At 41.4% G+C, this 27,693-nt stretch overlaps 1 protein-coding gene across 7 annotated transcripts in view; it reads right to left on the reverse strand.

The window, feature by feature from the left end:
- Positions 1 to 27,693, reverse strand: part of sox5 (SRY-box transcription factor 5) — a 97,066-nt gene that overhangs the window by 9,323 nt on the left and 60,050 nt on the right. The window contains exons 7-11 of one of the 7 annotated variants that reach the window (XM_040151398.1): positions 24,246 to 24,369; positions 20,411 to 20,496; positions 12,633 to 12,797; positions 6,090 to 6,285; positions 764 to 909 (exon numbers count right to left, since the gene is read on the reverse strand). In XM_040151398.1, the coding sequence (XP_040007332.1) occupies positions 764 to 909; positions 6,090 to 6,285; positions 12,633 to 12,797; positions 20,411 to 20,496; positions 24,246 to 24,369 (717 nt within the window). Of the gene's footprint in view, positions 1 to 763; positions 940 to 6,089; positions 6,286 to 12,632; positions 12,798 to 20,410; positions 20,497 to 24,245; positions 24,373 to 27,693 lie in introns of all 7 variants that reach the window. The other 6 variants (XM_040151381.1, XM_040151418.1, XM_040151408.1 and 3 more) reach the window with 6 other exon arrangements.

Consider the following 27,693-nt stretch of genomic DNA (forward strand, 5'->3'; position numbering starts at 1 on the left):
AGCTGACTCCCAATGTGTTTAACAAATAACCACAATTTAGCCACGCTGCTGAGGAGCCAGCACCGTCACTTCACATTACCATCTCCTCAACGCTCTGCTCTGCCGCACACACGCTCACAAGCACACACACGTGCACATAGCCCTGCAGTGTGCTTTACAGACACACTCATTACCTCTGAGATGCCTCTGGTTTTACCTTATCTGGCCCTTTTTAGCTTCGACACATTTCAGTGAGCACAATGTACACTGATTTACCTCCTACATAGTGCGGTGGGGTGGCATATGGCAAGGCAAATTATTATACACACTGACAATGAGTAGCTACAGCTTGTGATGACTTCTGAGACTTTTTTCTGCATTTCGGGAGAATTTAGGATTTTAGACTTTTGGAATCATTTGCTATTATGTATTTGTTTGTAAGGGGATCCTTATGTTTTTTTTGTTATTGTCCTGTCTCATAAAAGTCCTGATTTCATAATTAGTATTTTACAACATGCAGCATTTTAAAAGCTCTCAGAAACACTGTCTGCGCTTTATTTCAGCATGCGTTTTCATTGTGACTATAGTGACCAGTGTGCCATAGTGTATGTTCAATTTTAGGTAGTGAAGTTACAGGTGCCATTTGTTGTAAACCTCAAAAATTGAGAAATATCCAAACAACTTCGATTTTTTTGAGGCAGGGACACTTTGTTGCTTGTCGCTAAGGTTACAGCACAGTCTGATACCATGTCCTATTGTATTAGTGTAGTTTTAAGTGGTCTACCTTGTCCGTGCGTCCATTGTTGAGGCTGAGGTTGTTGACAGCAGCCACCTTGGCATCCAAAACCTGCTGCTCTCTCTTCAGCTGCTCCTTCATCTGCCGGGCCTCTGCGAAGGCCTTGGTCACCGCTTCGTGGTCGTTCAGGTAAGCTGTTGAGGACAGCGATGACAACAAGTCTGCTGAGACACAGACAGAAACATAGACACAGAGAGGATGAGCAATTAATTTGGTTTTGCATATTAATTAAAAGTGGGTAAAAATGTTGATCTGATTCATTTTGAGTGTTGTTAACCACTTTATTTGTACTTCAGATGTAAAATTATAAAAAGAGATAATAATAAAGAGACATTTGGAATAGCATATAGCTTTTACAATTGAGTAAATTAGTGTGACTGTATTTGCCTGTGTGTGTGTGTGTGTGTGTGTGTGTGTGTGTGTGTGTGTGTGCGTGTGTGTGTGTCTTTATGTTTGGTAAACTGACAGGAGGTTTTCATCCGGAATAAATCTTCCCCTGAACCATGAGGTACAGACATTAACATACACTTGATGAAGGGAGTTTTGCCGGGGCATCTGTGTGTGTGTGTGAGTGGAGGGAAGGGGTCTCTCTCTCTTTTCCTGTGTGTCTCTCTCAGATTTGTACACACACACACACACACACACACACACACACACACACACACACACACACACACACACACACAGAGAGAGAGACACTGACCATTTGAGCTCATCGAGGTAGGCATGTGAGTCAGAGTATGCCCGTAGCTAGCCTTGCTACATGCTGCCCTCTGCCTCCCCACCTGCCTTCAGCCGTAAACACGCAAAATACACACACACATACACGCGCAGACACACACACACCCATACACAGACATTCAAAAAACAACAAACAAAGTCACTCTATCAAGACTTCAAACCCTCGACTCTCCTTTAAATCACATTACATCGTCCACCGTTCACTTTCTTTTTCTCCTCTTTGCACACACAAACACACACACACACATCCCTGCCTCTTTTCATTTGAACCCTCCCAGTTCTATTTTGAAGAGATGTGGCCAGATGACTCTTATTATGGCTAAAAAGTCCTGCTAATTTCCCTGGTTGAGAACATCTGCCCTGCCGCCTAGCAAAGATCAGATCTCTTTGCTACCAATTATTTGTATTATTTCTGCAGTTTGGCCGCCGATGAGGCATCTGAGACATCTGCTCTGACTGTGTGTGTGTGTGTGTGTGTGTGTGTGTGTGTGTGTGTGTGTGTGTGTGTGTGTGTGTGTGTGTGTGTGTGTGTTTGCATGTGATTGTGTGCACCGCTATCGCCTCTTTATCAATCGGGTTAGCTCTTAACAAAGAGCCGCGGCTGGCTTATGTGCCTTTATCGGCGCTAATCCGCACTACTAATGCCATCTCAGGCTAGATTACCGGCTTCAGATTGGTAATGACAGAGCCGTGAACTCTTTCAGAAGTCATAACCAGAAAATCTGGATGTGAGCGTGGCCGAAAAGGGGGTTGAGGGGGGTGGGAGAGGACAGAAGAGTGAGAGGGGAGAGGGCGATGGAATCGGTTGGCAGTCAATTTTAATCTGGAGTCAAAAGAAGAGGGAGGGGGACATATATATATTCTTGTGCACATGAATGTGTGTGTGCAAGTCTCGCTCAGACTGACAGCGATGCCAACCATCCACACAAGTGAAAGTGACCCAGATAGAACGGGAGGGGGGTCTCTCTCTCTCTCTCTTTCTCAATCTACACACACAAGTTTAGTCTCTGAGCACCAAATCTCTATAGACAGGTGCAGTACATTTTTGACCACAAAAACACTCTGGCAGGAAGATCAGAGGGAATTGCAGTATTTTATTCAAGGGACAAAGACAAATGTGTGATCATGGTAGAAGTTACAGGCGGTGACAGCCCTTCAGTTTGGTTTGAAATGAGGAGATGGATGGATAGATGGAGCCGGAGAAAGAGGAACATGCCTCTGGGTTGGTAGGTATCAAAAAAGAAAGAGAGGTGCACTGTGTAGAAGTTAGCAGAGATAGACAAACTGAAACTACCTTCTAACAATCTTCTATGTGCTAAATGAACCCAGTTAACACATCTTTTCACCTACGGATACATTCCAAAAGCCTTAGTGAGCATAAAACCCTGCAAAAGCATAAAACCAATCCAATGATATGCTATCTGTTTGCTTTCTTTTTAATTGGAGCCTACAAAATGCATCCACCATTTTTTCCAGACACATCTTTATGACATTAACTCATACAATACAAGTGATATAAAATGGATGTATTGTATATTGAATGAGGACAGGCTCTTTTAAAGTCAAAATTACTTTGTTAACTAGTTGTCTATAAAAATGCATATTTAGAATTGTGCAAAATTGAGTTTCATATGATCAGTCGTGGAAGAAGTATTGAGATCCTTTACTTACATGTAGGTAAAAGTACAAATACAACAATTAAAGACAAAAAATACTACATTAAGAGTAAAAGTTTTACTTAAGTAAGGTGGAGAGGTGTCATGTCATTATTAAATAGAATCACTTTAATGTTGTAGTTTTTTTGAGGTGGAGCTAATTTTATATATTATATACTTTTAATTTGTAAAAAAACATTATATTTTATAAACTGATCATTTATTTTGTATGGGAAATCTGTAAAGTAACAAATAACTAAAGCTGTAAGACTAATGTGGTCAATTAAAAAGTACAATTTTCTCTCAGAAATATAGTTGAGTAGAAGTTTGAAGCAGAGTAAAAGGGAGTACTCGAGTTAAGTACAAGTACAGGACGTGAGTTGGTTGTACCTGATTAATTTCCTCCTAATTTCCTGTAGTTTTATTCTTCTCTTGGAGACATAAAAACATTTAACCCTTGTCCTAACCCAGCAAGAAAAAACTTTTAACTTCCATGTGACTTAAAATGAAGAAATGGCATGCATTAATTCTTCTCTAAAAGCAGATATTAGCTGTGTGTACATTTCTGGAGTTAATAATGACATCTCACTGGAGTTTTGCCACCTTTTTAATTTTCACTACATCTACTACTATGTGAGTCATCCCTTCTGTTCTTGTTCCTGTCTTAGTTTAAATAACCTGAACACACACAGACACACAGTCACTCCCACATCAAAACGACCGCCTCTAGACTCTTTTTCAATTTGTCTGCCTCCTCTATCCCCTCTGAATTTGAACTGAAGGAATCCTAATATGACTATGAACTGTAATAACAAATGTGCTGGTGACTGGGTAAACATAGTGGCAACAGATGGGACCATGAGTTCCTACGACATAACCGAGATCTGCAACACAAAATGCAGTGGTATCCACACACATATAATTTAGCTGGGATCACACACAAACTTTAAACACTGTAATCCATTTTTCTGAACAAAAAACATCTGGGACTGCAAATCCACTAATCTGATATTAAATCCGCCGATTTGTTGAAAAACAGTGAGATTAGCCAAGAAATCAGAAAAAAATGACTAACTGCCTATTGCATAGGGGGAGGAGGTGGGATTGTATTTGTGTGTGTGTGAGCCTTTGTGTGCGTTAGAGTGTGTGTTTTAGTGTGAGTGCTGTCATTGTGTCATTAATGCTGGGTGTTTGCGCTGTCCTGGCTCATGTAAGAGGCTTGTCTAATCTCATTGGTGATACCTCCTGTCTGTCATGTGCTCATCTCTTTATTATTCCCCCGCTTCATCACTCAAAAAAAGTGCTAATCCCCATCTCTCTCTCACTCTCTCTCTCTCTCTCTCTCTCCTTCTCCTCACTCCTATGTCTCTCTGTCTCTTTCAATCACTAATAAACACATAACAATGAAGCAGCCCCGAGGCAAATAGCGACACGGAAGAAAAACACAAACATACTAATTATAGCCTGTTATATATGTGTAATATTTGAACTATCAGTGTTGCGTGAAAAATGGATTATGAATACAAAATAGTGATTCATTTATGTCATATTCTATGTATGTGTGCATATGGCTGAGTATGATTATGGTACTGGCACTAGCAACAATGGCAACAATTTGAGGAAAACAGTACTTTTGTCATCTCCACCACCAGCAGAGCTATTACTGTTTACCTTAAAGACATACATTGTCATTGTGGGAACAATTTGCAAACGCTTTTCATAAGAGTGTACTGAAGTGTAGGCACACATACTGTATGTATACAATAGGTATGCATTCACATGTTTTGTTTGGAAATTTTGTTGTGTACTGTATGAGTGTGTGCGCATTTAAAGGATAATTTTATTACAACTCAGGTCTTATTTTCATAGTTTTGATTATCATTCCTATTGATAATAATGATAATAATGTATTCATCAATTAATTGCTGAGAGCTGAAAACACTGCAACATTGCCAGAATTTCAATGGGGTAGGAACCGCAAGCAAGCAGCCAACTTGTAAGGTTTTAAACAAAACCCCTGGTTAGACAAACTAATAAAGAGGCAACAAAGGCTAATGTTAAAACTATTACCAAAACTGTAACCATCCATCACAGTTTGGACACCCCCAACCTGCTTTTCAACTTTGGCCTACTGTGCTTGCCTAATTATGCCCACACAATGTGTACGTTTGGTTTTACCTCCAAATAAAGTGGTTTAAATGTTCTGCCTAAACTTTTGGCTTGTTCACAACCTGTCGAATCATCTGACTACTTGTTTCTTTCCCCTTTTGGACATTGTTGTAACAGGAATAGCCATGTTAAGCAGATTTATTTGCCCTTTCTTTAACTTCAGTCATTCAACCATTTTGGAGCGGGGTTATTTTGTTTTACCCCAGTCAATCAGAAGTGAAAAAAGCATTTGTCCCACCATTTTTAGGCAACATGGAAGTTGTAATAGTGGTTGCTAGGTGAAGTTGAATAAACATTTTTCATGTTGATCAAAAATGTATGCCACATTAACAGTTGCAATTTCTGTAATACCACTTCCCAAAATCTGTGAAGCTTCATCGATCTCATCCATGCTTGGTGACTTATGGTTATTACTGTAGCTAAGTAGCTAGCTAGCTTTGCAGGAAATTGACTACCCCATTCTTAGTTCCGTCTAAAAAGCTCATATTGGTTGAATGTCTCTCTAACAATGGGGAAAGAGCCATCAGTAAGCACAGCATCAGACCTATCTGAATTGCATAACAAACTGGAGATTTGGGTGTAGATTCAGAGGTCTGCAACAGGGCTAGCCATGTTTCCAGATATCAGCAATTAACTTGCTGAGTAAGATGTAAAGGCAAAACTACAAAAGACTCAAGTTTTAATAACCTAGTTTAATCCTTTAACCATCCTGTGGTGGGTGTGTATGATGGATACTTCAGTCCACTTACCTATTGAGCTGACTCTGGTCGGTGGTCCTCCGATGCTGGAGGGGGCGATGCTGTGCTTCATGGAGCTGGCAGGACCCAGCTTGGCGGCGGCAGCAGCAGCAGGGACCTGTGGGGAAGTTGGGGGGGAGTTGGGTGACTTGCTCTCGGATGCCTTAGGCTTGGCCGACAGGTTCAGTGGCTGTGCACCCTCACTGTCCTGCAAAAACCAAAACAGCACAGTTTTGCCTGCTGTGACCACCTTAGAAATTTGGAAGTTGGAGGCAGGATTGACCACTCGCACTCCTTCACCGAGACCACTCGCAGTTGAGCCTTTAACACGTACTAATTAAACGGGAACCCATGCACAGCAATCTGAGGCAAGCCTGGTGGGACAGATGACAAGGTGCATGCCACTGCCCGTCTCCAAACAGCTCGTCATAAGCGAACAATTTAACAGCACAAACAAAAATAAAGATTCATATATTTCGGTGCAAACCACTGACATTCACATGCAAAATAACTGACTTCTTATCACAGCAATGTTACCCTTCAAACAGGGCAGAGGCAATACGAGTCATGCACATGCACATGCACATGCACACTCCACATGTAGGCTCCAGTAAACATGCATTACTGTATAATGCTGCTCCTCGACATGCTTCAAACAAAGCCAGTGGCAAGAGCAACAATCAAACACGTGAGGAGGAGAAACACCTTGAAATCATTCTGAAAACAACAGTGGACCCCCTCTCTCTCTGTCTTTCATGAAGAATCCCACACTGTCTTTACAGCTGTGAGAGACTAAAGACACAGTTACGTCTGAATGTGTGAAACAGCAGAACAGAGGACTGTCTGCCACTTCAATGTGCAATTGCTCCATTAGAAACAGGGGACCAGCAGCACTTTCTGCCTCAAAGACAACCACACACACACACACGTGGATACACACACACACACACACACACACACACACAAGTGGATACACACACACACACACACACACACACACACACACACACACACACACACACACACACACACACACACACACACACACACACATTCACAGCCCAAGCAACTAATCAATATATACTACATTGAAGAAGCTATTTTTTGAGGTCCATTTTGTTAATGCCAACTGTATTTTTACATTAAGCCAAAAATGACTCTGTATTCATATATCTGTATCATTAAATTTACTCATTCATCTAAATCAATGGATGTCTGCACACAATACATGTAGCAGACAGTAGCCCCTAAATGAATCAGCACGTGGACCACCACATGGAGCCTAGGGCTGTTATCACGTTAACTGTCATGGCAACATCATCCCTGCCGATGACCTAATCCAATCAGGGGGAGCCTCAGAGGGTCACATGACAGGAAAGAAGGAATTAGATTATTGAGGGGCCAGATGTACACAGACCACTCTGTGTAATTAAAACTCTGCAATTAAACGGCAGACACAACATGGGGCAAGGGACGGCTTAAATGGCCTGCCACCTAAAATGCAAAACAATAGTGTCTATGTGCTGTAGAAAAACAGTTTGTTTTGTTTAGATTATTTTGTTTTACTACAGTAATCTATTAATTGTCTATAAGTGTATATTTTACATAGGGAACTTTTAGCATTACAGATGTGGTTATATTGTAGTTAAATTTAAACAATAGAATAGAAGAGACACATTATTTTTCTTTACTTTCTGATCATTAGTCTAATTGCTGCTTAGGTGGAGTAGAATCCAGCATACAGTGGGATCCAAAAAAGAGAGCAAGTACTGTATGTGTGTGTCTGTATGTGTGGATGTGTGTATGTGTGTGTGGTATCTCCACTCATTAAGGCCGACTTTCCCTGATTCCCACTCCTTGAGTCGCACTAAGCCTTATGAGCCCCTCACAACTCAATTAAGCCCTTCCAATTAAGCCCCTGCATGTGTATGTGCCTATGTGTGTGATCGCAAGTTTGTGTGTGCATGCGTGTATGTGCGCTTGCGATGAGGCCTAACCGGATTGTCCTTCATTAGGGGGGTCTTTCTAAATAGACGGAGGACCCCCAAAGATGCCTTCATTGAAACAATAGAAAAAGAGGAGAGAAAGGAGAGGAGAAAAACTGAGCAGGATCTTCTCAATCCTGATCCAATCTATGGTGGGCTTTGGCTGGGAACGCGTTTGAATATTTATTACAAATAGATAATGCCTCCGCCTCTTGTACAGTGGATGGGGGAGTTTCCTCTCAGCGCCAAGCCAAATCCTATGGTGGGAAGATGGCCAACCTGCATTATGCCAGTGTAGAGGAATTAGTTTAGACAGTGGAGCTGAGAGGCTTGGACCGACTTGTTTATGTGTGTGTGTCAGTTTTCAACAAGCTCTAAATCTCATGACAGTGTGTGTGTGTGCGTGTGTGTGTGTGTGTGTGTGTGTGTGTGTGTGTGTGTGTGTGTGTGTGTGTTTGTGTGTGTGTTTGTGTGTGTGCATGTGCGAGTGTGACCGTGAGGACTCTAAAACCTCTGAAGGCTTGGAATCTTGAATTAATACAATTGCTTTTGTGTCTCTCTTGGCTGATGAAACAGTCTCCAGCTTTGAGGCCGAAAACATGCAGAGTGACAGCGAGAGCCAGAGGGACAGAAAGGGAAACAGAGAGGAAGCAGGAGGGGAGAGATAATGCGTGTGAGTGAGTGTGTGTGTGTGTGTGTGTGTTTGTAGGCTGTATCACTTCTGTGGATGCAGACATGTGAAAGTGAAATCAGGGTTCTGCATCTCATCACAGGAGCTGATGGTTCAATTAACAGGACAAGTGTGTGTGCTACTATTGTTTATCCTGGTCTGGTCTGTGTGTGTGTGTGTGTGTGTGTGTGTGTGTGTGTGTGTGTGTGTGTGTGTGTGTGTGTGTGTGTGTGTGTGTGTGTGTGTGTGTGTGTGTGTTTGTGTGTGGGTGTGTGTGCTACAATGTTCATATCAAGACCTGTATCTCTTATTGCATCTCTTTGCCTTCCTCTCTGTTTCCTCCTCTCTTCCTTTCCTTCCAGCTATAAGTGACTGTTATTATTAATTATATTGTCATATCTAGTTCTATCAAACAGTAGATGACACAGATATGACACTGTTTCTTATAGTATGTGGCAACGATGCAAACACTAACCCCCTAAGTATGTAAATGCGCTTCATATTTTCTACTAATTTGTAATTGGAGAAAACAGACGTGACAATTGGACCAGGCCTGCTGTCTTGACACTGTCTATATTAATATTCTAATCAATTAGATTTTAGCTTCCAAATTGCTGACTCAAAGACTTGTTATCAATTCAAGAATACATTGGAAAACCATTCAAAGTTTATGCAAGAGCCTTAACAGCAAAAAGAAAGCAACAAACCTCTGTGTGTGTGTGTGTGTGTGTGTGTGTGTGTGTGTGTGTGTGTGTGTGTGTGTGTGTGTGTGTGTGTGTGTGTGTGTGTGTGTGTGTGTGTGTGCGGGCACACTGTCAGTAACAGTACTATTGGCAGCAGTTTTGCTGGTTGCATACTGTCATTATATGCTACATGTTGGAAATTTAGGTTTTGGTCTCCATTTCATTCATACTGACATTTGAATGTGTGTGTACATGTGAGCAGTCATGGACAACATTCAGATCTTTTATTTAAGTAAACTATTACTACTTCTAGTTAAGTAAAAGTAGTAATACAACTTTACAAATACTGAGTTACAACTAAAAACACTGCTTTTAAAATTGTGCTTGAATAAAAGTATATTTTTTGGCAAATCTTATTACCAGAGTGTACTTGAAGTATGAAATGGAACTCATGCAGACTGGCTCCTCTAAGAATATACAGAGTCTATTGTGTGCATTATATTATCCATGCAGTATATACTAACATGAAAATAGTATATAATGTAGTTATTTAAAGTGGGGTTCATTTGAACTTCTTTATATATTTTTATGTATAATGATACATAAAATCATCCTTTAGTGAAGATTTACCTCTAGAATGTGGTACATGAGAAGTAGAATGTGCATAAAATGGAAATACTCAAGTAATATAAATGTATTTCAAAACTGTAGGTAACTATACTACTTGAGTAAAATGTGTTTAGTTACTTTCCACCACTCCGTGTGCGTGATACATGTCAGTGAGTGGGCTACATATGGTGCATCATTTGAATTGCACCGTTGTATTGCTCTTTATTCATGCCATCCTACATCTAAAAATCCACTCTTGCGAATGAGAGAGCTGCATGTATGCTGCAGTGATTTGTGCATGGCTGTGTGTTTGTGTGTGTGAGGGAGATGCATGGTTTCTAGTTGGTATCTTGTTCTACACCTGTGTGTGTGCCCCTGCATTTGCACATTTGTGTGCGTGTGTGTGTGTCCGTGTCTCACCCGAGGGTAAAGCACTTTAGTGATGTGTGCCTAAGTCCAAACAGCTGTGAGCAGAGGCAGGCAGCAGGTCTCTAAATGACTAGAGACCTGAGATAGAGCCCACAGGGGGAGCACATCTCTGAAATATACATGTCGCTCACCAAGGGAGAGAGAAAGGGAGAGACAGGAAAAGAGAGTTGGAAGGGAATGAGTGACAGTGCTGCAGTGGTCAGAGTGAATGAAAGAAATCAAAATGAGAAGGAAGAGGCTGAGAGACAGAGAAAAAAGAAAAAGAAAGAAAGAAACATTACTTATCTAATGTTTGTCTCGCCATGCTCACAAACAGAGCTGCTACATGGGGGAGTATCAGCAAAACAGCACTGCCGTCAATCGGCCATTTTGGCTTCATGGGGCCTGTTGGGGTTCATGTGGGTCCACTCCCCAGTCTGCCACTCCCGCTGGACTGGGGAGGCCATTACGGCTTCCCATGTCTGCTCCACCAAAGGCCACAGCACTGGCCTGTCAGCCCAAATCCATATATATGGTAATAAGATGTATGTGTTTGATGGTAGTGTGTGTGTGTGTGTGTGTGTGTGTGTGTGTGTGTGTGTGTGTGTGTGTGTGTGTGTGTGTGTGTGTGTGTGTGTGTGTGTGTGTTTGTGTGTGTGTGTGTGTGTGTGCGATGGAGACGTAGGGAGGGGTTGATGGACAAGGAAGCTGGGGTGCAAGCCCTGGGGTCAAACAAAAGCTTTAACCTAGGCCAGGAGGTAGTCCTAACAGTGTGAGATTGGGCTTGTGCGTGTTTGTGAACAAAGGTGTTGGCACAGGTCAAGAACAGTGTGGAAAGAAGTAAAAGAAAAGATGTGGAAGTGGAAGTATGGAAATAAAAGAAGAGGGAAGAAGAGGAGAGGAGAGGAGAGGAGAAAAAAGGCAAGGAAAAGAGGAAAGAAAAGGGAGAAAAAGGGAGAGGAGAGAAAAGGAAAGGAATGGGAAAGAAAGGAAAGGAAATAAAAAGTGAAGGAAAGGAAAGGAATAGGAAAGAAAAGGTTAAAAAAAAGAAAGGAAAAAAAGGAGATGTCAAACTCTGATTTATGTGATAAAATGTGGGGTTAGCACGAATCTAGATTCAGATTATTAAACTCTGTGGGATTTTGATGGTGTTGTCCCACTCTTAGACAGACTAGCCTGACCCCATACGTGTATCAGTATCTCTGTGTGTGTCGCTTTGTGACTGACCACTACACTTGGCGTGGGTCCTAGGTTGGATAGAGGACAGCAGGGAGCATGAGAGTTATGTGTGTGTATATGAGTGAGGGGAGGTGGTCAGGGTTGCAACAGTCCACCAGATATTCATAGAATTCCACTTGAATGGACACAAGGCTTCCTTTTGCCCCTATTGGGCAGCCAGCTGAGAAAACGGCACAAATACCAATACATCCTCAAAGCCTCCGTGACCAGATACCAGCTGGAGTTTTGTGATAAAGTTGGGGTGTTTGATTTACAGAGGTGACTGTGAGTTTTTGGCAGGGACAAAGTTGTACTAAGGTGTGCATTAGTATGAGGAGCTGACTGTTGCTCAGGACACTTGTTTGATTGAAAAAAAAGGACAAGATTCGGGATGCAATGCAGGATTCACACAAGCCTGGAGATACATTTTCAGATCATGCACTGCAGTGAAAGACAATCTCATCCAAGCAGACATTCAGTCTCTCAATCTGTGTTGTAACACTAGAATGAGAAGGACGTATATAGTTAGACAGCAAATGTCATTTCTGGCTGTAACTGAGTCCACAAAGTTATAGTTTCTTAAAAAAGTAAAAGAATTTGCCAGCTTAAAACAGATTTCAATAGAAATAAACTTTTTTTGCAAGAAATTAGTGTATTTATTTAGAAATAAGAAAGGGTAAGGCAGGTCACTTGCACTGGAATCAAGAAAAATTAAGCTTAGTTCTGAAAATACCTGAAACAAGTTAATTGTAATTGTAATGGGTGGAAGTATCCTTACTCCAATAATGTGGTAAGAAGGATATTTGAAGCCAAATTTGAATTTTGGGAATGAAAATGTTTAGACTTAATGTCTGCTTATGTTGCTTCCTAGATTGTACATTTATAAAAAATCAGATAATAGTGGTTAATATTGACCACAAGGCTTGACAGCCACAGGCAGTTCTTGTATTCAACACATATACATGCACACACTTTTCTTTACCTTGGTCTTGTTTGGTGGCGGGGAGCTGCGGCCCTTGTCACTGTGTGGGTGTGTGTTGGTGGGTGGCGAGTGTGTGCCCAGGTTGGCTTGAGGTGGCAGGCTGCCTCCGTGCTGCTTGGCCCCCGGGGAAACCTGCATGGCTGCCAGCTGAGCTGCGTACAACTGCTGCAAGGTTAGAGAGACAGGTAGAGAGACAGGGGTGGGTCGGGGGATTGGGAGCCAGAGAGACAGACAGGATTATAGTCGAGGAGGAAAAAAAGAAGAAGAAAGGGACAACATAAATAAATGAGTACTTGAGAGCGCACAAACAAAAAAGAAGACACCAACTAAAAAGCTCTGGAAGAAGAGGCCATTAGGGGCCCAGCCTCTGCTTGTGTGACAGAGAGAGATAGAGATGGACATCTCCACTGTCAACCCCCTCCCTCACCCCATGGGAGAAGCGCTAACAGCCTCTCTGACAGGCCCAGAGATGGCCATGTCCCCTCCAGGTGTATCGTGGGAGAAAGAGAAAACATGCCAGTTATCGAGGTCATGCCGGAGAGCCCAGCTCTTGCTCAAGGTGAAAAAAATATGATGATGGAGAGGGAAAGAGAGAGAGAGGGAGGAAGATTGTGAAGCTATATGCCAGATGGGACTTGCCAGAAGTGTCTTGTGCCCCTGCAATGTTTTTAATGTGCTGACAATAAGATTCAAAAACACACAGAAACACTATAAAATAGACTAAAACAAAGATAAATTGATTCAATAACTGCTGAGGGAAACAAAATTTTTTTTCCCAATTCTTATTTATGTATTTAATTAATTTTCAATTAAATAAAAGCATTATGGTGTGAGCTGCTATGGTGTGAACATACTCAGGAATATTTATGCAATACCACTGTATCACACAAAGCAGTCTCTGGCCAGTATTTCCACAGCAACAGACAAAACATAATATTCACAACTTGGAAGGAGCTTCAATATTCATAAATGCTTCTTTCTGTCTCTCTATCTTCCTCCTCAAAATCATCCAGCAAAGCTCAATTACTTTCATGTCTGCTAATACAAATCTCCAAGATGCTGTTTTGTTTTTCTCAGAATTGTTATTCCCTCCCCGGTTGTTTTTGTGAGAAGTAACTGATGTGTTGTTTTTTGAATAGCTATAATTGTTATTATTTATTTCTGGTGGAAGATTTTTCTGGAAGAGGACCATTCTTTTTTTTTTAAATTTAGTTTAACTTCCGTCCTTCTGTTGGCACTTGGCTGCCGGCCACCAACGTCAAACAAAGGCTGGTTTATGCAAATGGACAAGGAAGAGATGCTGTCAATGCTCTTTCTCTCTCTCTGTCTATTTGTACTTCTCTCTATCTCCCTTGACAGTTACATTAGTGTCTGCTCTACACTGCTATCTTAAATAAAGACATTTATTTTTTTTATACAAACAAGAAAAAAACGAGACATTCAAACTGGCAGTACCACACACTCACAAAAGAATACTTTTGGGAAGAAACTCATATTTGAATGTGAAATACTCTCCGACTGACTGTCACATGTGGCAGCAACAATATTCACTTTGCAACAATGCAACAGCAACATAAAAGCAACATGTTTTCTGGCTGGATGCTTTAAATTTAAGAAATACTTATTGTGAAACTGAGGTTATGGACAGTAATCGAGAGAAGCTTTCTTGCACCTTAATATATTGTCATGAGCACTGTAATCTGCTCAAAAGATCTAAAAAAATATGGAAGTGAATCAATCAGACAACTGAGTTTTATCAAAAACTTTGGTGCTGTTTCTCTTAGTTTTGGAAATAAACCTGAGCCTAGAGTCAGCACCTGCCACGTCACAGAAACTGAGGGGGAACAATGATAATTGAGGTACATACAGTAGACTGGGTGTGCTGCTGCTGCTGCTGATGTGGAAATCAGCAGGATGAATGCAGCGCAGACCAGCTCAGTGAGATCAGATCGACCTCCGCTCACCCATTTCTCTTCAATTAGCTACACTGTGGAAGAGGTAGTGTGGGAGGTGTGGGTGGTGGGGGGGTGCAGCCAAGCATGAACACCCCTCACCCCCCTCCCTTCTCTACCAGCCAAACCCCCTAGAGAGTGGACCACAGGCGGTGTGTGTATGTGTGTGTGCATGTGTGTCTTGCCATATTCGGACCAGTGGTTCAAAGGCCTCTTTATTTGCGGAATGAATTGAGTTCCATTACAAGGCCAGCTCCCGTCACTCAAAGCCAGCTCAATGGGCTGGCGAGCAATAACACACACACATAGACGTTATAGAGGGCAGAGGCACTGTGGAGCATGCCCAGAGCGTCGCCACAACGACATGCATGTCAACAAACAGGAAGTGACAACGCAAAGCCCCTGGGTTGACCGGAGGAGCGAACACACACACACACACACACACACACACACACACACACACACACACACACACACACACACACACACTCACACACAATTGTAAAGGGGATGTGCGACTATTGGTGTTCTCTGACTGAAGATGTGGGGGTGATTGTTTAGTATTAGTAATATTAATGCTGTGCGTGTGCGTGTGTGTCCTCACATACACACACTAAGCTGCTGTTTCTTCTGTCATCTTAGTCGGTGGGGATCTGTGTGTTTGTGTGTGTGAGTCTTGGTCAATAATCTGCAGTTTTAGTCAGATTGCCAGTTTGCCAGGTCTTTATTGTCAGAGTCAGCAGCGCTTCTGAGCAGATTGAGGTCTATTGTTTACATGGACAACGAGGACTGTTGTATAAATCTTAATGGATTCTTCTCTGTCTTTCTGTCTGTCTGACTTCCTGTCTCACTGACCACATTTTTTTCAGCTGCAGCATGTTTTGGTACTGAAAGACAAAAGAGAAAATAAGTAAGTGTTGAGTCACAGACACAAACACTTCCCTGTCTTCACGTCTTATCAGCCTCTCTATCTATTTGTCTCTTTTGAGCCTTTTTTCTGATGAAAGTAATTGAAACCTATTTGTGATCGTGGCAATAAATAGAATAAAACAATACCCAATAAAGTAGACTTTTCCACCAATAATATGTCATAGATGATTGTACAGACTTAATATACTGAAAAATCATTTTCCTTTACTTGTTATGTGTTCAGAAGTAGTAAAGCAGAATTTTCTTAACTTTAGCCACAAATCTCTGCTGCCTATTGATTTCACATTGATCCCATGCTGCTATCACAAAATGGCATTTCCTAAAAACTCCAAGAGGTCTATAAGACTGAGAATGAGGTGCCAACACTAAAGCAATTCTCACATCTGAAGAAGACGCTTTCTCTCATCCAGATAAGGTTTTGTGGAGAAAAAAGTTGCTCAATTGATTTCTCGTTTACCTTCTCTCATCTATTCCTGCAACTGCAACTCTCCTTCCTCTCTTTTTCCCTCTCCCATCTCTCTTGCCTCCCCCTACCCGCCTGTTCACTGTTTGTCCGTCCATCTCTCCGGTGTACAGTGCAGTAATCCATGACAATATGTTCCAACATCTGCTTCTCCATATGATGCCTGACCCACACCATCCACCCTTTTTATACCATGTCTCTCAGACACACACACACACACACACACACACACACACACACACACACACACACACACACACACACACAAACACACACACACACACACACACACACACACAAACACACACACACACACACACACACACACACACACACACACACACACACACACACACACACACACACACACACACACACACACACAAATTTTCTCTCCCTCTCACATATCCACACTTTTTTCCTGCAATTACCTCCATCACCCCATCACTTTTGCTCTCTGTTTATCCTATTAACTGATCATCCTTCTAAATACCTCTCTTGTACCTCTGCCTTTTGATCTTTATCACCAATCTTGGTCTCTCTTTGCCTGGATAAGTGCATTTTTCTTTTCATTTTTCAGTGCTCTGTCTGTCCTTCTCAGTCCATTTGTGTGATGTGGAGGATATCAATGATATCAAGGGTCAATAGGGAGCCAGATTAACATGCTCTAATGCACAATGTCACACTCATCCCCCAGATTAAGATGCTAAATGCCAACCATGTACACTCCAAAGCTTCCATTGCCTTGATAACCTTCTGTGGAGGATTCTGTTTTAAGCTCCCATTGACTATATGAGCTACTCTGTTGATTTCTATGGAGGATGTTTCAAACATAGAAAGAGCTTTAAATCATTGAGAGATTAATACATTTTTCTAAGAACTGCACTTAACTCAAAGCCATGCTGTTGAGAGTTTTTTCTCTAAGGCTTCTTTCTTTCTATATATACAGTTTTAATGGAGTGTAATCGGGGCAAAACTCATCACTGATTTCTTCATTTATATCTAAAGTATACCAAGGACACTTTCAAATTAAAGACGTGTTTTATTGATACATACACTTGTTTAATAAGCTTATAGCATGATTTGTGGATTTCTTTTGGTTAAATTGAGATGTTCCAGAATTGTTCAGATTATGCAGAATTTTATCTTTAAAAATCTGTTCAGATAAATGTTTAAAGAATTTTAAACATAGTTCCATTTAAAAATATATTGGCTTTAAACTACCAATGTCTGTTTTTGCAGTTCCTGAGCATGTCATCGGGGTTATTTCAGGTTGGGTTTGAGACTAAACTTTTTATCAAAAAGCCTGTATCACAAATTGGGTGTGTGGAGTCTGAAAGACATGGACATGGATCAGGCTGGGAGGTGCTAACAAAAGACACCAGAGAGTTGCATTATGGGAAATGTAGGATTCCGAGTTTTGGGGCTCGATGTATACTTGAGGCTAAGATATCCCAACTTATATCTTAGCCTCTGCTTTTTCGTGTCTCTTTCAAGTCCCCCCACTTCAGTACATGTGCAATATTAAATCGCTATAGTGATACTTTATTGCTTGTCCAGTAGCCCAGTTTTTTTGGTTTTTCAACCTACAAGAAGTTAGTTATTTATGAATCAAAATTTAAGAGGGAAGTACAAAATAAATTACCACGCACTTGATTCAGATTAAGAGAAAGAACATTACTGTACATGATTTCTATGTAATAACATTGTCAAAATGTAAATAGCCACTTAGTAGCCATTTGTAGTCACCAGCAAGGTGCCTGGTGTAGCTTTAATGTTGTACTGTTTCAGTAGGTAAGTGCATACAGTGTGGGATTCATGTATTAGCACCATTGTACCCGTTTCCCAAGTCTAATGAAGCCTGTTAAAGAACTGAGGTACTGGAGGTCATGACCTGGACCAGATTAAAGTTTGTCCTTTCAGTGTGTGAGATAAGAAACCCAATGTGACACTAGTATTGCTTATCACTAAAACTCCAATTTTAGTCATTTCATTTATCTACCTCTTTATTTGAAGTTTAACATTATTCCTCTGTAGACTGAAAAAAATTAGTCTCGATCTCATCTTGGACTTATAACACCCTTTCAAAACCCACAGGATACAAAAATCAGGAATATATTGATTTAAACTACAAATATGCCTGTTTCATGTAGCTGTATGACATAGTGTAAAAAACATTTTTTGAAAAATATGTGGCAAACAGTAGTTGTGTACAAATAATTACACTATATACTGTAATGACTCTATGTGTGTGCTTTGTGTAGTTGAAGTGCCCATACGTTAACTTATCTGTCAGCATATTTCCATATTCTATTTCCATATTTTCCATATTCCAACTCTTCAATGCAAGAGGAGAGTTAATTGCGTACTGTATCTGAAAATCTTTCAGTTTCTATCTCCATTTGTGTGTGTGTCTCAGCTAAGTGGGTTCACTTTTGTCCTCTCAGCCAAACCACTGTGTTGCCTTGGTGACCTGAGGTCCGAGGTGACTGTCATGTCTCATTTCGGCGACAGAAACACCTCCTTCTAGGATTGTAAGAAAGAAATCGTCTAGTGAGATTTTTTTTTGCACTCTCTCTCCTCTCACCCCTCCCTGCTGGTTAAAATAAAATCCAATTGTAAGGTGGACAAAGCCGTTCAAATGGAGATTTTGAGTGAGTCTGAACACAGTTGAACATATGGACAGCTAGATTGGAGCAGTAATAACAGCACAGAGGACATTATTCCCAGTCTGAACACACACACACAGATGCGCAAGTAATAATGAAAACAGTGACGACAGCGGGGTCCGTTCTCCATGATAGAATTACAAAGCTATTCTATTCTCCCTTTGGTGACTAGCATATGGGGCAGCACGTTTAGCTGACAAGTGCAAATGTATTACACACACTCTGCCTAACCTTTAACCCATATTTTCTCATCATTCCCTGTATGTGTGAACAGTAAGTGAAAAAAAGGATGGAAAGGAAAATATGTGCATCAATGCAGCTGTTTCTCTCAGGTGTATATGTGTGTCTGTTATATTTTATGATATATGTGTCAAAGAGACAAGGGGATGCAACCTGTACTGAGGCCAAGCCCAACACTGGAGATTAACTTGTATCAGACAGGCAACTGAGAGGATGCCCTCACAGGTTCTTAACCCCTGTGAGAAAGGGGCTCCAATGCCCACGTGGATCTGAGTAGAAGTATGTGAGGTCTAGTCATGTGTGTGTGTGTGTGTGTGTGTGTGTGTGTGTGTGTGTGTGTGTAATAAAAAAGGAGAAAAGTCAGACTCATCTTTCTTATTTTTTTTCTGGTTTTATCTCTATGATTTTGTCTCTGATCTCTACTCTGTTTTTTTGCTCCGTCACTGTTTGACCTCAAGATTTATGGTATCAGAGCACATAGCAGACTACTTTATCAAACTTATGACCTACATCTTTTCATATCTCAAAAATAAACAAAATGAACTTAAAATTCTGAAATCTGGATACTCTTTGACTTTGTCAAAGACGTTTGCATTTGAAACACACCGCAAACCATCCCAGCAGTACTGACTTGCGCTTGTTGCTTGTGGCTGAAAAAGTAGAACCTTGTCCTATTTTTGTGTGTGTTGTGTTGCAGTAATATGGTTTGTGGTGTGTTTTCAGCTAGGTTTATACTAAAGATTGGCCACTTTATTGTAAGTACACAGTAGGATCTTATAATGTCAAATGTGTTTTCCTGTTGGTTTCCATTCATGCCTTTACTGTACATTATCAAAACTTATTTTGTAGAGGCATGAAACTTCCTTGATATAAGTAATGTATTACAGTGACTACAGTTTTTCACTATTTTTGTACTTCAGAAGAAGAAATGTCTGAAAAATGTTCTTCTTGGTATGTTTAATTTTTGAAGAGTTAGGATAACATGTAAACATAATTCTGATCATAAATATCCGTTGGATCATATTCTATTGATGCCTCTATGCTGTTAAAAGAAATTGAAGTCTCCTCACCGTCACAAATACATTAGCTCTGAACATTTCTTTCCTCCTGCTCCCGCTTCAAAAACACTAAAAAAACTGCTTCAACCCCATTTACTTCGTATTACAGGACAAGAGAGTTACACTTGCCACTTCTGTGTGATTTCTGAGCTCTGATCATGAAGATCATGTTCTTATGAGATCACTTCTCTGTCCACACTTTGGCTGTAGGTGCGAGCTGTGCATCCCCCCTGTGGCTGTGTTCTTATATATCTCAGTGGGCAGTAATGTGTGGTGTGAACACTGTCAGGGTTAGGGGATTTATTCCTGATGGGACCACTCAAGTGAAAACTAATATAGCATGTTTTTCTATTATAATCATCAAGTTTGTGATATTTAAAGACTTGATTGTTGATTCAATTTACTGTATGTGTTTTTGGTCCCTAAATCTGCCTCCAAGAGATAGAGTTAGAAACTGTAGTCTTACCTGGAGCTGTAGAGGTCCTAGGCCTGGTGTGGCAGCAGCAGCAGCAGCCATTGTTGTGGGGATGAGCTGGAGAGGGTAGGGGTCACCTGAAGAAAACCAGAGAAGATCACATTTTTTTTAGTATTTTCATTGCATTTGGCTAGTATAACGTCAAAAACAGTGATTGGTTTTGGTGAATTTTTACACACCAGTGGCCCCCTCTCCAAGTAATCAATTTCTCCTTTTCTTGTTTCTTATCTCCTTCTTTTTTCCTGGTATATTCCCTTTTTCTCTCATCCCTTCTTGCTCATGTCTCCATCTCCCCTTCCTCTCCATCATGCTCACTCTCTATCTGTCTGTGCATCCCCCCTCCCTTACCCCTCATCCTCTTGTTTTTCTCCTCCCTCTCATCCCACCTTTGTCCCTGGTCTCACCACAATCAACCCCCCCATCCCCCGACCCCCCCACCACCACCCCCACTACCGCCACCACCACCACCACCACCACCATCACCACAACCACCTGAGTCCCTCTCTGCAGCTGTTAAAGCCTTCCTTTGTGTGCACTGCTGGTAAGGCCTTAATGAAAAGCCTGATTGTGTGTCCTCCTCCTTAATACCCCCCGACAAAGAGCAGCGAGGTGAGGGGATTCTGATAAAGCCGGCCTTAGCACCGTAATTAAGAGCCACCAATGCCGTTTGCTGCTCTCTCCTCTCTCTTTTTTTTTAGTCTCAACTGTCTCTTCTTCTGCTTTGTTGGGAGAAGGCTGCTTTTAGTTTCTCTCTTGCCCGTCTCCCACTTTCTCTCTTCTTGTGTCCTTTTTGTCACCTCTCTCTCCTTACAAGTCACTCTCCACCTCTATCCCTTCCTGCTCTGTCCCTTCCCCTTCTGTCAGGAATGATAAATCAAGAGATAGATGGATGAACAGGGCAGGGGAGATGAGAGAAGTGCAGGGAGAATGAGACAGAAAGCAGGGGAGAAAAGGACGAGTATGGATTATTAGTGACCAGGTGCAGATAGGCCGTGATGTAATTACTCTGAGAGAAAGAGAAAAAAGGAGGGAGAGAAAGGTCTGAGAGGAGTGGAGGAGGAGATAGACGGTGAAGGAGGGCAGAGAGGAGAGGAGAAGAGGAATACTGTACTTAATTATGGTCAAACTGAGTAAAATGTGCCTGTTGTCAGCTCTGATTTGCATATGGACATGCCAACAACAAATTACAGTATATGGAGGAGGACAGGCTTTTCTACTGGTATCACACTGAAGAAACTTCATTCTTCATGGAGAAAACTTGGGAATGTTCACAGGACTTGACCTTGCATTTCTGACCTGGAATTTCAGCACAGCGGTCAGCCTCTTGGCCCTATCAGGACCTTCTATTGTGCATTTGTGTGCCCATGTAAATGTGTGTGCATGTTTCGCATTAGCCAGACTTTCCCTCCAACATACTTTCCCATATAACTTGGTTATTAAAAAAAAAATGAAGCTGAGACATTCTTTTCTCTAGCTGGGGAGGGAGGGCAGGAGGGATTCAAGAATTATTTCAGTACTGTATATTCTAGGAGATGGGTCTTTTCACTGCGCTCCCTAGACAAACTTTGAGCTGGTCGAGTATTTATGCTCCTCCTGAGGGTCGCTCTAACAAAAGGGAGAAGGACGGAGGAAAGAAAAACTTGTTGCTCTTGGCTTGGGGACAGTGACCTCGACGAACAAGGCCGAAATTTCTCACTGACAAACAGAGAAAAGATACATACAAGGAAGCGATCTATCTCCCTGTCTATAACATTATCAGTGTTAATTTAGTTTCAATTTATGCACAATTTAACATTTTTAAAATAACTTTGAGAGGCACCCCACTGATTTTTAACATAAAGTTCAGTTTATTCTTCATGAAGACTACTACTAAATGTGTAAAAATAGTTGTAATGTCTTATGTGGCTCTGAAGAGAGAAAGTTTGAAAAAATAACTGATGATGTCATCAGGGTTATCTCAAATTAGGCTTCTGGCATCAAATTTTTTAAAGAAAGTATGTGTTATGCATTTGGGACATTGAATTTGAAAGATCTGCGCATTTTTGGGGGGAAAAGACTGATAAAAGATGCTATTGATTTGCATTATGGGAAATGTAGGCTACAGTGTTTCTGGAATTTGACCCATAGTAAGGTCTAAACATCAGAATATTGTCGCATCTCCTGCATTGATTTTGATCATTCTGTTTCTAGTGAGTCTCCCAGCTTTCTGAAGTCTTTAGTAAGTCTCCCAGCTTTCTGAAATTGCAATGTTAAAATGCATTTAAAGGGGCATTCCAGGGTTTTAGCATCTCAACAATTTGAAAAACCTTTGTACTACAATGGCCATATTTGGAGTAACATATTATGCATTTAGGATAGAGTAAGCATAACTGAATCTTTCTCTTCAGTAATAGAGAGCTGTGTTGTGCATACACGTCCAGTTTGCTTGTTAGTTTATTAAAAAATTAAGCTTTTGAAATAGATGGAAAAAGTAGCAAAAATCAGCTAAAAAATCAGCTGTCACATGTCATACTTCAAAATGCAGGTCTGGTTTACTCTGCTTTAGTTTTTAATGTTCAAAGTATAGATAATAGAAAGTTCTGGCAAAACTTTAACAGTTATCTTTAGCTGTAATGTGCCAGAAGCTTGAACAACTGAAAAATTGTGTTACTGTTCAACAAGTGTTGAAACAAGACAGCCACTCAGTGCACAGGAGTCCATGTTGTGCGGATAAAATCTATTCATATCTTCAAAGCTATGAAGCGCTGTGAGAATATGTCAGAGCACAATGCTACACATGTCCTATTTAGAGCTGCAGCACCAAAACTACATCAACTCACAACAACTTTGAAAGTTGCCAGAGAGTTTTCTCAGGGGCGGCTAAGCCTGGCGCAGTGTGCCAGTCCGGTTGGAGTTGGCGGAGGCAGTGAAAAGACAAGCCCACCACTTGACAGGGTATTTACGTGGGCAGTGGGCGTGGGTGAAAATGGCACTAATTAAAATGGAATGGACTTGTTTGGGAAGCTGTGAAACTCTAAGGGAGTGGGGGGAGCGGGACCGAATGTGCATGAGCTTGCGTTTGTGTGCACACTCACTTATCTGTGTCTAAGTTGTTTTTTTTTGTGTTTTTTTGTGTGTTTCAAAAATCACAAAGCAATCTCTGGCTGCCTGGAAGTTTGTGTGTGTCTGAATGTGTGTGTGTGTGTGTGTGTGTGTGTGTATGTATGTGTGTTAGTGTGCGTGGGCTGTATTGGAAACATGTTCTGGCTGCGTCCCGTGTTAATTTGAGGAGAACCTGGGGCAGGTCACATTACCACCCTCCCTGTCCCCCCTCTGCTAACCCCCACACCGTGCATTTATTCTCAGCATCCCCTCGCAAGCACCCACCCTTCTTTCTCTCTCTCTTTCTGTCTCTGTCTCTCTATCTATCATGGTAAACAACACATTGCCACACAGCCGGAGTGTGATAGCAAAAAAAAAAAAAAAAAAAAAAAAAATCAAAACGTCCTGCAGGATGCCTGCATTTTGTTCCTTTTATACATCAAAAAATAGAAAAGACAAAAGGAAGGAGCCAAAAAGACTGAGTGAGAGAGGGAGAGAGATAAAGAGAAAGAGGATGAGAGTGTAAACAGGAAGGGTGTATTTGGACTGGTTTTTCTATTAAGATAGAGCTGTTGCTGTAGGGGCGAGCTCGTCTTTTGGGAAACAATCCGAGTCCTTGTGTCTGAAAATGGTTACACTCTACCTTGCTTGGTGGAAAACATTTCAAACATTACACACAAAAACTGCTCTGACTCAAGTTGTACCTTTTTATGAATGTAGGTGTGTGTGTTCACTGTGTACTCACTGCAGCCAGGCTTGTAGTTGAAGCCAGGGGGCATGAGAAAGCCTTGCTGGGCTGCAGCCGCCGCCAGAGTCCTCTGGTCCGGAGGAAAGACGGGAATCATCAGTGGAGGGAGTTGACCCTGGACCTGCTAATGAAGGGGGGGGGGGGGCATGATAGGGAGCGAGTAGTGAGGAAGGAAGGATGGATGGAGGGAAAGGAGAAGAAAACATGAGTACATAGACATGCACATATGCTGTGTGTATAACTGCTCCCAGAAAAGCCTCAGACACTGAAGACAGCTACATTTACATCTGAATCATTGTGCATCATGATTTCTCAGAATCAAATGCATTCAGGCTCATATACATATATTCATTGAATACATATGGAACACACATAAGACATCAGCCTAAAAAGACGCTAATGAAGTCACTCACACACACAAACTTGCACTCCATCTTCTCGATTCAAAGACAAAAAAATGAGTCATGAGGAGAGTTCACTGTACTCTCATAACAGCTGGCCTTTCCTTTTATTTGGAAGATGATGTTCTCTCCCGTCTCCCCACATAAAGCCCCCCCCCCACAACCCAAACACACACTAACTTGTATGCACAGACGCAGACACAACCCTCTCTCACGCACGTCGGCAGAGAGCCATACGACTTCACAAGGTTTCCAGGATTTTAAAAGGAGATGCAGAAAAAAAGCTCCTCCGATGGGTGGCTTTGGCAGGAATGACAGGAGAGGGAGAGAGAGAGAGGGACGGAGAGAGAGGGAGACAGAAAGAGAGGGAAGTAGGAGACAGATGGTTGCACTAAAAAGCATTCTGCCAAAAACAACACACAAAGACTTGCGTGTGATGGACTGACTGACAGTTTGAGAGGAAAGATAGGAGGGGATGAGTTGAGGAAGTTATGAGGAAAGGGAGAGTGGAAAAAGGTGAGAGAAGGAGGAAAATAAGGGATCTTATGTATCTTTAAAGCTGAGAAACCACAAACATGAAAAGAGGGAAGGAGCCCAAGCCAAATTGTGTTCACATTTTTGCAATTTTCCAAAAAGTCAGATCAAGAATTTCAATGTTTTTCGATAAACTACTTTGCAACATTCTGAGATGACATAATCAATAAAGCCCCAGTAACTCTTCAGCTCTATAGGTAAATCATGCCATTTATGTTCTTTTCCTTTATTAACTTGTTTTTGTAGAATGATACAATGTGGTGTTTTCATTGGGCACCAGCTTTGCTTTTAAATCTTTGGGCATGGCAACAATACAACAATGCTGCACCTACACTATACTGAAATAAAATAAGAAGAAGCAGAAGAGGCAGGTCCTGCAATGAAATCACTTATTTAACAAATATGCTCGACCACTTCTCCACTTCTCCTCTTTATCAATACAATGATTTCTACACCTTATTCAAATTATTTAAACTTTTTTGCAACGTTCAGGTATTTTTTCAGACTTTTATGGTCTCAATTTGAATTCTGCTATGCGTAAATTAAAAAATGCCATAAAAACAGGTGTATGGAAACTGATTTTAGACAAAAGTATTGGGCTTCCTCCTGTGCTTCCACGTCAGTAAATCCAGGCTTTGTCAAGGATTGTTCACATGCTTATTTAAGGTTTTGTCCTGGATATTATAAGATAAACGCATATAATAAGTCTTCCTTTTTACTCGTGTGCCATAATAGAAACCAATAAGTACTTGATATTCATTGGTGTCTAGTCTGACTTTTGAGTTACGGTGGACTAAAATAAACTCTTTTTTAAATAGACCTACACTTAAAGGCAAGAGATGATGGCTTTTTAAAACAAATAACCTAAATTGAATTAAAGGGGTACACCAGTGAATTAGTACTGCACTTCCACAATGCTGGGGGTGCTTGTGAGAAACAGATAAAAAGGGTCAAAATCAAAGCAACAGAGCCTGAGAAACCCTGACTTTTAGCCCCTAGTATGCATCATGCTCCCAAAACCCTGGATCCTATATTCCGATAATGCCACTTGATAGCATCTTTCATTAGGGCCTCCATGCTTGATTAACTTCACACCCAAAGGTTTTGTTATAAATTTTGTGTTTCAAGTAGAAACAGAGATGTTTTCACAGACTTTAGAAATATCCTCCAGAGCCACAGAAGACTATCAGTGGTGCCACTACACAATCATGTAATATCTCAGTGATATGGGCACTTTAAGTGGTTAGTACTTGAGACAGGTAAATAGAGTAGACAGAGAGAACTGCTGCCGATCAGTGCTAGCAGTGTTCCCAGCTTTTCCTGCCTGTGTGTGTATACTCAAGTTTCCCTGGGCATATGAATGCTCATGCACTGTAAATACACAAATACCTATGTGTTTGTGTGTGTGTGTTTGTGTGCATGAGTATGTCTCCTCCTCCCCTTCCTCCTACTCCTGTGTGTCGGCATGCGGCAGCCAGCAGCACTGTAATCAAACTATCATGGCACAGGGGGATAGCGCTCTCTTCAAGCGGCTCCTATTTCCCCCTTACACCAAAAACAATAATTACTCCACCATTTTGGTTAACCATAAACCACCGAGCTGCCTGTGCTGCACGATCAGAAGGGAGAGGCGTTCCAGCACAACGCTCGGACAGGACCCCCGCGGGGACGAATCACAGACAGAACATTTCCGCTTTGCCTTTCAGGCCTAATTGGACATATGCTGGAGTGGAACTGGCTAGCAATACTGTAATGTACCGTAGGGAGGAGGAGGAGGAGAGGAGGGCAGGAAAGGGGGAGGAGAGGAGAGGAGAGGAGAGGTGAGGAGAGGAGAGAAGAGGAGAGGTGGAGGAAGATAAGTCTGTGGCAGCTGTAATACATACATACTATACATAGACACACTGGCACACATACTGTATGACGTCTGTGTGTGCGCACATGGCTTTGCTTTCTTTCTTTGCAGATGAAAATATCACAGAAGATCTTTTAATACCATCCGAATCTTATACTCTCTAACTCTGCTTATTTCTATCTCACAAAAAAGCTTGCACACAATAGGAAGACATTAATCAGCCTACAGAACTCTTGTGCAATACATTTATTTAGCCACAATGAAAGAAGAAGATCTAAAAAAGAAAAAAAGAACAAAATGGCATAAAAAAAAAGACATAAGAGAATAAGAAAAAAAACTGGAATATACAGAGAATGGTTTATGTTTGTGCTCTGTGTGTTAGCCTCGTGATCATAATGTAAACTTTGAAAGCAATAGATAGAAAAGAGAGGGACAGAGCTCTCCCAAATCAGAGAATGAGAATAAGAGACTAACAAATGACCTGACAGAAGGAAAAGAAAAGCCCACGAGAAAAAGTAAGGGAGAGCTGGGCCACATCTATCAGACAATCTCCAGATCCCACATAAAGGAAAAGGCACTTCTGAAACAGCAGGCACTTTGGGGAATAACGCACTCCTCAGCTTCTCTTTCACATCAGGCCCAAAGCGAACATGAAAAC

The sequence above is a fragment of the Xiphias gladius genome, chromosome 2 (assembly GCF_016859285.1).
Source record: "Xiphias gladius isolate SHS-SW01 ecotype Sanya breed wild chromosome 2, ASM1685928v1, whole genome shotgun sequence".
Taxonomy (NCBI): Eukaryota; Metazoa; Chordata; class Actinopteri; order Istiophoriformes; family Xiphiidae; genus Xiphias; species Xiphias gladius.